The sequence below is a fragment of the Eucalyptus grandis genome, chromosome 7, assembly GCF_016545825.1.
Source record: "Eucalyptus grandis isolate ANBG69807.140 chromosome 7, ASM1654582v1, whole genome shotgun sequence".
Taxonomy (NCBI): Eukaryota; Viridiplantae; Streptophyta; class Magnoliopsida; order Myrtales; family Myrtaceae; genus Eucalyptus; species Eucalyptus grandis.
In genome coordinates, this window is record NC_052618.1 from 13,262,961 (window position 1) to 13,277,073 (window position 14,113).

Below are 14,113 nucleotides of genomic sequence, written 5' to 3' on the forward strand. Positions count from 1 at the left end.
GTGAAGCCGGAATACATAAAGTGGGGGACTTTCTACTTCAATTGTTTACGGACCCCATGAAACTGAAGGAGGTAAGCACTTAGTGAGAAAGATGGGACATTTTCCTTGACATTAAATACATCATATAAAATGTGACTTGATTGTTTTAGTAAGGAACTAAATTGAAGAGAGGGAAGATTTGATTAAAATTCGGAATACGCGATGAGTAATGTGATTATGTGATTGCTATAGAGCATATCCCAATCTCCCAATTTGCAAATCTGTAATTCATATGGTTAGTTACGATTAGACACTCAAGTATGCAAATAATTTGAACTTTTGGGCCAAAATTTGACGTCGTAAGTGTTGTGTGGTTTGTTTTATTATATACACAGATAAGCAATGCTTCCTTGCTAACCCATTTCTAAGGAAAAACTTTCGAGATGGAATAAACCCAGAGCTCACTATCCAATTGCTCTCAATTTTAAGCGATTTTCCCATGGAAAGCTAGAAAATTCCCTTGTCGTTTTTAATCAGAATTTTAGGAAACTTTTCTGTATTTATATGAAATACTTCAAGGGAATAACAAATGACATTACAGCTTGGAGATTTTTCCTTCTATTTTGTATTTACTTTTATTTTCTTTTGTGCAATTGAATAATCTCCCTCTCCCTTGGCACCGTCTATATTTACATCTTGGAAGTTCTTCAATTTGTAATCTAAAAGAAATTGAGTAGCATACAGGCATTTTATGTTTAAATGGCCCATATGTTTGAGTTGAAATTTTTCCAGTAGATAGTTTTCATAAAGATGGTTGAACATCTCTTATAATACTGCATTCAAGAATGAATAGGTAATGCAAAATACAAACCACCAATCAGGATCTCTAAAAGCTTTCGATTTTCACAAAAACTTAAAACTCTTAGCGATTTCATACACACGGCTTGACATTGCATGCAAGTACATTGAAAGCAATTGAAAATACATTTGAGAGGAAAGTGAGCAGTAAAGTTCAAGAGGCTAGAGATGAAAGGGCCTTTAAGATGCTCACTTGACTATGTTTGCACTTGCAAGATCTCTAGGTTTTGTTTTCAATCAAAGAAAGCTTTACTTTCTTGTAATCGCACAAGCAAAGGAATCTCGAGCCATCTCTATCGCCAAATCGAGCAAAGATCTCTTGGGTCCAAGGCTTGAAATCCATTTTAGCTACGGAATCGCAAGACCAAAGTGATCCATTCAAAGGCTTTTTCTCTAAGTGTACTGCAATTTCATTGCGAGAGTTTCATCCATATTGTAACTTAAAGAACCGTCTCTCCGAGTGATTTAACAATCGTTACGTATACTACCTATTTCATTCTTGGCTAGGAAAAAAAAAGCACAAAGTTTATTCCACTATTATGGGAAATTAATGAAATTCAAGAGTTGAGAGATTCTATTTAAGCTTGGGATTATGAGATGCTAATGTGATTACATATGATAGTTATATGAGCATATCCAAATTACCATTTTATCCATTGTCAAGAATCTATTAATTTCTACTTTTTGTTTTGTCTCGACTAATTCCAATAGCCTTCTCGTCCTAGAGTCACGACATAGTATGGAGATTTTTGACTAACTTTTTTTTATTCATTCTTTTTCCCTTCCAGAATTAAGATAAATTATCAGTTAACCTAATTATATCTTGGCACTCATATATATGCACATCTTGAAAGTTCATGATTGACTCAATGACAAATTCGTGAGTGAATACCGCAGTTGCATTTCCTAGCTTGGAGGCATTAAATATCTCAGAGCTTGGATAACATCGAGATGATATGGGACAATCAAGTCGCTGAGGATTCTTTCCATAATCTTAAATCCCTTTATGTGGATGGATGCAATAAGCTAGTGAACCTTGTTCCTTCTTGCATTCTAGGACGACTCTTGAGCCTAGAAATTTTGAAGGCAAGCAAATCATGCGGTGCACTTGAAGTTGCTTTTGAACTTCAACCACCGAACCATCTAGATAGAAATCCTATTGCTATTCCATTAAAAGAGCCGACGGTATCAACATTACCAAAGCTAAAGTGTGTATGGGATAAAACTCCCCGGTCAAGTTAAGTTCCAAGGTCTACGTTCTACAGCGTTTCTAGATGCGAGAGCCTTTCTTCTCTCGTTTCCAACCTCAATAGCCAAAGATCTCATGCAACTTGAGGAGTTGAAGATCGATCAATGTGGCATTGCAGAAATCATCGAAAAGGAAGATGGACTAGTTCCTAGGTTTGTATTCCCAAAAGTTAACCACTCTTGAGCTTAAGTATTCGAGAGAGTTGAAGTGCCTCTACATTGGAACATATACTTCCCATTGGCTAGGCATTGAAGAGATTAAGGGTGCATGGTTGTGACAAAGTGAGATACTTGGATCGCACCTTGAGAATGAGATGCCACGTTGATAAATGCCTCTCTTCTTGGTAGAAAAGGTATGACCCAAGAGTATTTGTTTTGCTTTTTATGGTTAATATTTGAATTGATGACTAAGATCATAGCCAAGCATCTCATACAAATAGCTCTATACATGAAGATGTAAAAATTTTTTACAACTCTCCTTGAATCCATAGTAAAATTACAAAATTGAAACATCATATATTCTTCAAATATTGACCAAAGTTCTTGTCAATGTCGATGTATCAAATCATACTCGTCTATCCCCCTTAAAAAGGCATAGGCTAATTTCGTTCAAATTAGAGAACACACTTGTGCCATCGTAAGATCACCCCACATGTCATGTGCTTTCAATATTTGTGGTACTTAATGACTGATGTTATGCTAAAAATGGAAAGATGGGACATTTTCCTTGACATTAAATACATCATATAAAATGTGACTTGATTGTTTTAGGTAAGGAACTAAATTGAAGAGAGGGAAGATTTGATTAAAATTGAATCTGCAGGAGAGTAATGTGATTATGTGATTGCTATAGGAGCATATCCCAATCTCCCAATTTGCAAACTGTCAAATTCATATATGGTTAGTTCGATTAGACACCGGGCATGCAAATAATTTGAACTTTTGGGCCAAAATTTGACGTCGTAAGTGTTGTGGTTTGTTTTATTATATATTACGAGAGATAAGCAATGCTTCCCTTTGCTAACCCATTTCTAAAGGAAAACTTTCGAGATGGAATAAAACCGGCTCACTATCCAATTAAGCTCTCAATTTTAAGCGATTTTCCCATGGAAAGACTAGTGAAAATTCCTTGTCGTTTTTAATCAGAATTTTGGAAACTTTTCTGTATTTATATGAAATACTTCAAGGGAATAACAAATGACATTACAGGAGATTTTTTTCCTTCTATTTTGTATTTTACTTTATTTTCTTTTTGCAATTGAATACCTCCTCTCCCTTGGCACCGTCTATTTACATCTTGGAAGTTCTTCAATTTGTAATCTAAAAGAAATTGAGTAGCATACAGGCATTTATGTTTCAAATGGCCCATATGTTTGAGTTGAAATTTTTCTCCGAGAGATAGTTTTCATAAAGATGGTTGAACATCTCTTATAATACCTGTACTAAGAATGAATAGGTAATGCAAAATACAAACCACCAATCGATCTCTAAAAGCTTTCGATTTTCAAAAAACTTAAAACTCTTAGCGATTTCATACACACGGCTTGGACATTGCATGCAAGTACATTGAAAGCAATTGAAAATACATTTGAGAGGAAAGTGAGCAGTAAAGTTCAAGAGGCTAGAGATGAAAGGGCCTTTAAGATGCTCACTTGACTATGTTTGCACTTGCAAGATCTCGGTTATTTTTCCAATCAAAGAAAGCTTTACTTTCTCGTAATTGCACAAGCAAAAGGAATCTGCCATCTCTATCGCCAAGGCGAGCAAAGATCTCTTGGGTCCAAGGCTTCGAAATCACCCATTTTAGCTTTACAGAATCGCAAGACCAAAGTGATCCATTCAAAGACTTCTCTAAATGTACTGCAATTTCATTGCAGAGTTTCATCCATATTGTAACTTAAAGAACCGTCTCTGAGTGATTTAACAATCGTTACGTATACTACCTATTTCATTCTTGGGCTAGGGAAAAAAAAAGCACAAAGTTTATTCCACTATTATGGGAAATTAATGAAATTCAAGAGTTGAGAGATTCTATTTAAGCTTGGGATTATGAGATGCTAATGTGATTACATATGATAGTTATATGAGCATATCCAAATTACCATTTTATCCATTGTCAACGTAATCTATTCGAATTTCTACTTTTTTGTTTTGTCTCGACTAATTCCAATAGCCTTCTCGTCCTAGAGTCATCAGCATTAGTATGGAGATTTTTTTGACTAACTTTTTTACTTCATTCTTCTTTCCCTTAAGTAAATTAAGATAGAATTATCAATTACGTGAATTCCTAATTATATCTTGGCACTCATATATATGTACATCTTGAAAGTTCATGATTGACTCAATGACCAATTTCGTGAGTGAATATTAAAGGTTGCATTTCCTAGCTTGGAGGCATTAAATATCCGTAGCTTGGATAACATCGAGATGATATGGGACGCCAAGTCGCCGCAAATTCTTTCCTTAATCTTAAATCCCTTTACGTGGATGGATGCAATAAGCTAGTGAACCTTGTTCCTTCTTGCATTCTAGGACGACTCTTGAGCCTAGAAATTTTGAAGGCAAGCAACTTTCTCGGTGCACTTGAAGTTGTTTTTGAACTTCAACCACCGAACCATCTAGATAGAAATCCTATTGCTATTCCATTAAAAGAGCGCCGGTATCAACATTACCAAAGCTAAAGTGTGTATGGGATAAGGAACTCCCTTTGTCAAGTTAAGTTCCAAGGTCTACGTTCTATTAGCGTTTCTAGATGCGAGAGCCTTTCTTCTCTGTTTCCAACCTCGTGAGCCAAAGATCTCATGCAACTTGAGGAGTTGTAGATCGATCAATGTGGCATTGCAGAAATCATCGAAAAGGAAGATGGACTAGTTCCTAGGTTTGTATTCCCAAAGTTAACCACTCTTGAGCTTAAGTATTTGAGAGAGTTGAAGTGCCTCTACATTGGAACACATACTTCCCATTGGCCAGCATTGAAGAGATTGCAGGTGCATGGTTGTGACAAAGTGAAGATACTTGCATCGCACCTTGAGAATGAGATGCCAGTTGATAAACAGCCTCTCTTCTTGATAGAAAAGGTATGACCCAAGAGTATTTATTTTGCTTTTATGGTTAATATTTGAATTGATGACTAAGATCATAGCCAAGCATCTCATACAAATAGCTCTATACATGAAGATGTAAAAATTTTACAACTCTCCTTGAATCCATAGTAAAATTACAAAATTGAAACATCATACATTCTTCAAATATTGACCAAAGTTCTTGTCAATGTGTGATGTATCAAATCATACTCGTCTATCCCCCTTAAAAAAGGCATAGGCTAATTTCGTTCAAATTAGAGAACACACTTGTGCCATCGTAAGATCACCCCACATGTCATGTGCTTTCAATATTTGTGGTACTTTAATGACTGATGTTATGCTAAAAATGGAAAGATGGGACATTTTCCTTGACATTAAATACATCATATAAAATGTGACTTGATTGTTTTAGGTAAGGAACTAAATTGAAGAGAGGGAAAGATTTGATTAAAATTCGGAATCTGTGACAGAGTAATGTGATTATGTGATTGCTATAGGAGCATATCCCAATCTCCCAATTTGCCCACTGTCAAATTCATATATAGTTAGTTCTGATTAGACACTGGGCATGCAAATAATTTGAAATTTTGGGCCAAAATTTGACGTCGTAAGTGTTGTGGTTTGTTTTATTATATACACAGAGATAAGCAATGCTTCCTTGCTAACCCATTTCTAAAGGAAAAACTTTCGAGATGGAATAAAACCGCTCACTATCCAATTAAGCTCTCAATTTTAAGCGATTTTCCCATGGAAAGACTAGTGAAAATTCCTTGTCGTTTTTAATCAGAATTTTAGGAAACTTTTCTGTATTTATATGAAATACTTCAAGGGAATAACAAATGACATTACAGCGGAGATTTTTTTCCTTCTATTTTGTATTTTACTTTTATTTTCTTTTGTGCAATTGAATAATCTCCCTCTCCCCTTGGCACCGTCTATATTTACATCTTGGAAGTTCTTCAATTTGTAATCTAAAAGAAATTGAGTAGCATACAGGCATTTTATGTTTCGAAATGGCCCATATGTTTGAGTTGAAATTTTTTCTCCAGAGATAGTTTTCATAAAGATGGTTGAACATCTCTTATAATACCTGTACTAAGAATGAATAGGTAATGCAAAATACAAACCACCAATCGGGATCTCTAAAAGCTTTCGATTTTCACAAAAACTTAAAACTCTTAGCGATTTCATACACACGGCTTGGACATTGCATGCAAGTACATTGAAAGCAATTGAAAATACATTTGAGAGGAAAGTGAGCAGGTAAAGTTCAAGAGGCTAGAGATGAAAGGGCCTTTAAGATGCTCACTTGACTATGTTTGCACTTGCAAGATCTCGGTTGTTTTCCAATCAAAGAAAGCTTTACTTTCTCGTAATTGCACAAGCAAAAGGAATCTGAGCCATCTCTATCGCCAAACTGAGCAAAGATCTCTTGGGTCCAAGGCTTCGAAATCACCCATTTTAGCTTTCAGAATCGCAAGACCAAAGTGATCCATTCAAAGACTTCTCTAAGTGTACTGCAATTTCATTGCGAGTTTCATCCATATTGTAACTTAAAGAACCGTCTCGAGTGATTTAACAATCGTTACGTATACTACCTATTTCATTCTTGGGCTAGGGAAAAAAAGCACAAAGTTTATTCCACTATTATGGGAAATTAATGAAATTCAAGAGTTGAGAGATTTTATTTAACTTTGGGATTATGAGAGACTAATGTATTTACATATAATAGTTATATGAGCATATCCAAATTACCATTTTGCCCATTGTCAATAGAATCTATTCAGAATTCCTACTTTTTGTTTTGTCTCGACTGATTCCAATAGCCTTCTCGTCCTAGAGTCATCAACATTAGTATGGAGATTTTTGACTAACTTTTTTTTTTTACTTCATTGTTTTTTCCCTTCCGTGCAAATTAAGATAGAATTATCAATTCTGTGAATTCCTAATTATATCTTGGCACTCATATATATGTACATCTTGAAAGTTCATGATTGACTCAATGACCAATTCCGTGAGTGAATATTGCAGGTTGCATTTCTAGCTTGGAGGCATTAAATATCCGTAGCTTGGATAACATCGAGATGATATGGGACAGTCAAGTCGCGCAAATTCTTTCCATAATCTTAAATCCCTTTACGTGGATGGATGCAATAAGCTAGTGAACCTTGTTCCTTCTTGCATTCTAGGACGACTCTTGAGCCTAGAAATTTTGAAGGCAAGCAACTGCGGTGCACTTGAAGTTGTTTTTGAACTTCAACCACTGAACCATCTAGATAGAAATCCTATTGCTATTCCATTAAAAGTGCTGACGGTATCAACATTACCAAAGCTAAAGTGTGTATGGGATAAGGAACTCCACTGTCAAGTTAAGTTCCAAGGTCTACGTTCTATTAGCGTTTCTAGATGCGAGAGCCTTTCTTCTCTGTTTCCAACCTCAGTAGCCAAAGATCTCATGCAACTTGAGGTGTTGAAGATCGATCAATGTGGCATTGCAGAAATCATCGAAAAGGAAGATGGACTAGTTCCTAGGTTTGTATTCCCAAAGTTAACCACTCTTGAGCTTAAGTATCTGAGAGAGTTGAAGTGCCTCTACATTGGAACACATACTTCCCATTGGCCGGCATTGAAGAGATTGGAGGTGCATGGTTGTGACAAAGTGGAGATACTTGCATCGTACCTTGAGAATGAGATGCCAGTTGATAAACAGCCTCTCTTCTTGGTAGAAAAGGTATGACCCAAGAGTATTTGTTTTGCTTTTATGGTTAATATTTTAATTGATGACTAAGATCATAGCCAAGCATCTCATACAAGTAGCTCTATACATGAAGATGTAAATTTTTACAACTCTCCTTGAATCCATAGTAAAATTACAAAATTGAAACATCATATATTCTTCAAATATTGACCAAAGTTCTTGTCAATGTCTGATGTATCAAATCATACTCGTCTATCCCCCTTAAAAAAGGCATAGGCTAATTTCGTTCAAATTAGAGAACACACTTGTGCCATCGTAAGATCACCCCACATGTCATGTGCTTTCAATATGTGGTACTTTAATGATTGATGTTATACTAAAAATGGAAAGATGGCACATTTTCCTTAACATAAAATACATCATATAAAATGTGATTTGATTGTTTTAGGTAAGGAACTAAATTGAAAAGAGGGAAAGATTTGATTAAAATTCGGAATCTTTGATAGAGTAATGTGATTATGTCATTGCTATAGGAGCATATCCCAATTTCCCAATTTCCCAATTTGCCCACTGTCAAATTCATATATGGTTAGTTCTGATTAGACACTGGGCATGCAAATAATTTGAACTTTTGGGCCAAAATTTGACGTCGTAAGTGTTGTGGTTTGTTTTATTATATACACAGAGATAAGCAATGCTTCCCTTGCTAACCCATTTCTAAAGGAAAAACTTTCGAGATGGAATAAAACCGGCTCACTATCCAATTAAGCTCTCAATTTTAAGCGATTTTCCCATGGAAAGACTAGTGAAAATTCCTTGTCGTTTTTAATCAGAATTTTAGGAAACTTTTCTGTATTTATATGAAATACTTCAAGGGAATAACAAATGACATTACAGCGGAGATTTTTTTCCTTCTATTTTGTATTTTACTTTTATTTTCTTTTGTGCAATTGAATAATCTCCCTCTCCCCTTGGCACCGTCTATATTTACATCTTGGAAGTTCTTCAATTTGTAATCTAAAAGAAATTGAGTAGCATACATGCATTTTATGTTTCGAAATGGCCCACATGTTTAAGTTGAAATTTCTTACTTCTTATTTCTCTGGAGATAGTTTTCATAAAGATGGTTGGACATCTCTTATGATACCTGCACAAGGAATGGATAGGTAACACAATACAAACTGCCAATCAAGATCTCTAAAAGCTTTCCAATTTTCACAAAAAAATTAAAACTCTTAGTGATTTCACATGCATGGCTTGGACATTGTATGCATGTACATTGAAAGCATTTGAAAAAACAATTGAGAGGAAAGTGAGCAGTAAGTTTTAAGAGGCTAGAGATGAAGGGCCTTTAAGATACTCACTTGACTCCTTTTGCACTTGCAAGATCTCGGTTGTTTTCCAATCAAAGAAAGCTTTACTTTCTCGTAATTGCACAAGCAAAAGGAATCGAGCCATCTCTATCGCCAAACCGAGCAAAGATCTCTTGGGTCCAAGGCTTGAGAAATCACCCATTTTAGCTTTACAGAATCGCAAGACCAAAGTGATCCATTCGGTGACTTCTCTAAGTGTACCGCAATTTCATTGCGAGTTTCATCCATATTGTAACTTAAAGAACCGTCTCCGAGTGATTTAACAATCGTTACGTATACTACCTATTTCATTCTTGGGCTAGGGAAAAAAAAAAAAAAAGCACAAAGTTTATTCCACTATTATGGGAAATTAATGAAATTCAAGAGTTGAGAGATTCTATTTAAGCTTGGGATTATGAGATGCTAATGTGATTACATATGATAGTTATATGAGCATATCCAAATTACCATTTTGCCATTGTCAACAGAATTTGGTCAGTATTCCTACTTTTTGTTTTGTTTCCCGTAATTCCAATAGCGTCCTCGTCCTGGAGTCATCGACATTAGTATGGAGATTTTTTTGACTAACTTTTTTTTTTTTTACTTCATTGTTTTTTCCTTCCGTGCAAATTAAGATAGAATTATCAATTATGTGAATTCCTAATTATATCTTGGCACTCATATATGTACATCTTGAAAGTTCATGATTGACTCAATGACCAATTCCGTGAGTGAATATTGCGGTTGCATTTCCTAGCTTGGAGGCATTAAATATCCGTAGCTTGGATAACATCGAGATGATATGGGACAGTCAAGTCGCCGCAAATTCTTTCCTTAATCTTAAATCCCTTTACGTGGATGGATGCAATAAGCTAGTGAACCTTGTTCCTTCTTGCATTCTAGGACGACTCTTGAGCCTAGAAATTTTGAAGGCAAGCAATCAAGTGGTGCACTTGAAGTTGTTTTTGAACTTCAACCACTTTGAACCATCTAGATAGAAATCTATTGCTATTCCATTAAAAGAGCTGACGGTATCAACATTACCAAAGCTAAAGTGTGTATGGGATAAGGAACTCCACTGTCAAGTTAAGTTCCAAGGTCTACGTTCTATTAGCGTTTCTAGATGCGAGAGCCTTTCTTCTCTGTTTCCAACCTCAATAGCCAAAGATCTCATGCAACTTGAGGAGTTGAAGATCGATCAATGTGGCATTGCAGAAATCATCGAAAAGGAAGATGGACTAGTTCCTAGGTTTGTATTCCCAAAGTTAACCACTCTTGAGCTTAAGTATCTGAGAGAGTTGAAGTGCCTCTACATTGGAACACATACTTCCCATTGGCCAAAGCATTGAAGAGATTGCAGGTGCATGGTTGTGACAAAGTGAAGATACTTGCATCGCACCTTGAGAATGAGATGCCGCTGATAAATGTACCTCTCTTCTTGGTAGAAAAGGTATGACCCAAGAGTATTTGTTTTGCTTTTATGGTTAATATTTGAATTGATGACTAAGATCATAGCCAAGCATCTCATACAAATAGCTCTATACATGAAGATGTAAAAATTTTACAACTCTCCTTGAATCCATAGTAAAATTACAAAATTGAAACATCATATATTCTTCAAATATTGACCAAAGTTCTTGTCAATGTCTGATGTATCAAATCATACTCGTCTATCCCCCTTTAAAAAGGCATAGGCTAATTTCGTTCAAATTAGAGAACACACTTGTGCCATCGTAAGATCACCCCACATGTCATGTGCTTTCAATATTTGTGGTACTTTAATGACGATGTTATGCTAAAAATGGAAAGATGGGACATTTTCCTTGACATTAAATACATCATATAAAATGTGACTTGATTATTTTAGGTAAGGAACTAAATTGAAGAGCGGGAAAGATTTGATTAAAATTCGGAATTGTGACGAGTAATGTGATTATGTGATTGCTATAGGAGCATATCCCAATCTCCCAATTTGCCCACCGTCAAATTCATATATGGTTAGTTCGATTAGACACTGGGCATGCAAATAATTTGAACTTTTGGGCCAAAATTTGACGTCGTAAGTGTTGTGGTTTGTTTTATTATATACACAGAGATAAGCAATGCTTCCCTTGCTAACCCATTTCTAAAGGAAAAACTTTCGAGATGGAATAAAACCGGCTCACTATCCAATTAAGCTCTCAATTTTAAGCGATTTTCCCATGGAAAGACTAGTGAAAATTCCTTGTCGTTTTTAATCAGAATTTTAGGAAACTTTTTATGTATTTATATGAAATACTTCAAGGGAATAACAAATGACATTACAGCGGAGATTTTTTTCCTTCTATTTTGTATTTTACTTTTATTTTCTTTTGTGCAATTGAATAATCTCCCTCTCCCCTTGGCACCGTCTATATTTACATCTTGGAAGTTCTTCAATTTGTAATCTAAAAGAAATTGAGTAGCATACAGCATTTTATGTTTCGAAATGGCCCATATGTTTGAGTTGAAATTTTTACTTTTTGTTTCTCCGAGATAGTTTTCATAAAGATGGTTGAACATCTCTTATAATACACAATACTAAGAATGAATAGGTAATGCAAAATACAAACCACCAATCGGGATCTCTAAAAGCTTTCGATTTTCACAAAAAACTTAAAACTCTTAGCGATTTCATACACACGGCTTGGACATTGCATGCAAGTACATTGAAAGCAATTGAAAATACATTTGAGAGGAAAGTGAGCAAGAAAGTTCAAGAGGCTAGAGATGAAAGGGCCTTTAAGATGCTCACTTGACTATGTTTGCACTTGCAAGATCTCGGTTGTTTTCCAATCAAAGAAAGCTTTACTTTCTCGTAATTGCACAAGCAAAAGGAATCGAGCCATCTCTATCGCCAAACCGAGCAAAGATCTCTTGGGTCCAAGGCTTCGAAATCACCCATTTTAGCTTTACGGGAATCGCAAGACCAAAGTGATCCATTCGTGACTTCTCTAAGTGTACTTTGCAATTTCATTGCGAGTTTCATCCATATTGTAACTTAAAGAACCGTCTCGAGTGATTTAACAATCGCTACGTATACTACCTATTTCATTCTTGGGCTAGGGAAAAAAAAAGCACAAAGTTTATTCCACTATTATGGAAATTAATGAAATTCAAGAGTTGAGAGATTCTATTTAAGCTTGGGATTATGAGATGCTAATGTGATTACATATGATAGTTATATGAGCATATCCAAATTATCATTTTATCCATTGTCAACAGAATCTATTTAGATTTCCTACTTTTTGTTTTGTCTCGACTAATTCCAATAGCCTTCTCGTCCTAGAGTCATCGACATTAGTATGAAGATTTTTTGACCTACTTTTTTTATACTTCATTCTTTTTTCCCTTCCGTGCAAGTTAAGATAGAATTATCAATTCTGTGAATTCCTAATTATATCTTGGCACTCATATATATGCACATCTTGAAAGTTCATGATTGACTCAATGAGCAATTCCGTGAGTGAATATTACCCTTTTCAAGATATATTTAACATTTGACTATTTTCTCAGGGCGCATTCCCTAATCTCCAAGAGTTAAAATTGGATTTATCGGAACGGATGGAGATATGGCATGGGCATTTTCATGATGGAGAATTCTTTTGCAAGCTTAGTTTGCTTAAGCTTCGTTATCTCTCCCAAGAGTCTTCAATATCCACATGTCGTTTTGTTGAGAGTTTAACCAACTTGGAAGAGCTGGTTGTATGTGAATCTTATCTAGAAGACTCAAGCAGCAATGAGGAAGCCATAGAAGGCACAAGTCATGAGATGAAAGTAATATTACCCTTTTCAAGATATATTCAACATTTGCAAACTCTAGATGTGTCACATTGTGATGGGTTATCAAAAATGTTCACACCGACAATTGCTAAAAATTTGGTGGCACTCACAAAATTGAAGATAAGTAATTGTAGAATATTGACAGAAGTCATTAATGATGAGAAAGGTGGGGAGGGGCATGTGGTGGCTTTCAATCAATTGAAGTATATGGAGCTTGATGGGTTGACAAGGTTGAGGAGTTTCAACTCAAGTGGATACACTTTGATGTTCCCACTCTTGGAAGATATCATCGTGACTAGGTGTCCCAACATGAAGTTTTTCTCTCAAGGACCAATAGAGACATCAAAGTTAAAGAGAGTTCAAGTAACAAAGGAAAAGTGGTTTTGGGCGGAAACCTCAACATCACCATCCAAAATATGTTTGAAGAAATGGTATGCACTAGTTACCAAATTCCATGTATTTGGATGGTTTTGACCACTAACTTAATAATCGCTTTTTGCTAGCTGGAAGTTTACGCTTAAGAATGCATTTTTTTTTTGACAGGGCACGTTTGCTGGAGTAGAGAAAATGCTGCTATCTGACTTCCCCCGGCTGATTGGAAAATGGCACAGCGAACTTAATCCCATCAAGTCGTATTGGCAATTAAAATCAATGGTGGTAGATAAATGTCCATCATTTGTTAATGCTATTCAATCCAGATTGATGCTTGTCCTAGACAATCTAGACTATTTGCAAGTGCGCGACTGCGAGTTGCTTGAAGAAATATTTGATTTGGAAGGGCTGGAGGTTGTGGAAAGCACTCGAATACTACCTCAGCTACAGGAATTGGACTTAGTCAATCTACCAAAATTAGGGCGCGTCAGGAATGCAGATCTTCAAGAATCAATATGCTTCGATTCTCTAGCTACTCTCATCCTTTACAATTGCGGTAACTTGGGACATGCTTTTACTTCATCAATGGCTCAATGCCTTGCCAATCTTTGTTGGATGGAAATAAAGGAGTGTGGTCAAATGGAAGAAGTGATCGTAGAGGAAGAAGGGCAGAGAAGCACAGTGGAGAAGATTACATTCCTGAAGCTCTGGAAGATGAAATT

The 14,113-nt window shown here is 35.8% G+C and overlaps 1 protein-coding gene across 1 annotated transcript; it reads left to right on the forward strand.

The window, feature by feature from the left end:
• Positions 1-7,257: 7,257 nt before the first annotated feature.
• Positions 7,258-13,870, forward strand: LOC120286272. Its single transcript, XM_039317465.1, has 3 exons — positions 7,258-7,899; positions 12,753-13,450; positions 13,563-13,870. Exons 1-3 carry the CDS (start codon positions 7,258-7,260, stop codon positions 13,579-13,581), a joined length of 1,359 nt encoding a protein of 452 aa, XP_039173399.1. The 3' UTR covers positions 13,582-13,870.
• The last annotated feature ends 243 nt before the right edge of the window (positions 13,871-14,113 follow it).

What these genes read in the sequence shown, in the direction of transcription:
- LOC120286272 (XM_039317465.1), top strand. Translation starts at nt 7,258, where the DNA reads ATGGGACAGTCAAGTCGCGCAAATTCTTTCCATAATCTTAAATCCCTT. An exon ending in CTCTCTTCTTGGTAGAAAAG is followed by an intron (nt 7,900 to 12,752) that starts GTATGACCCAAG and finishes CTATTTTCTCAG; the next exon opens with GGCGCATTCCCTAATCTCCA.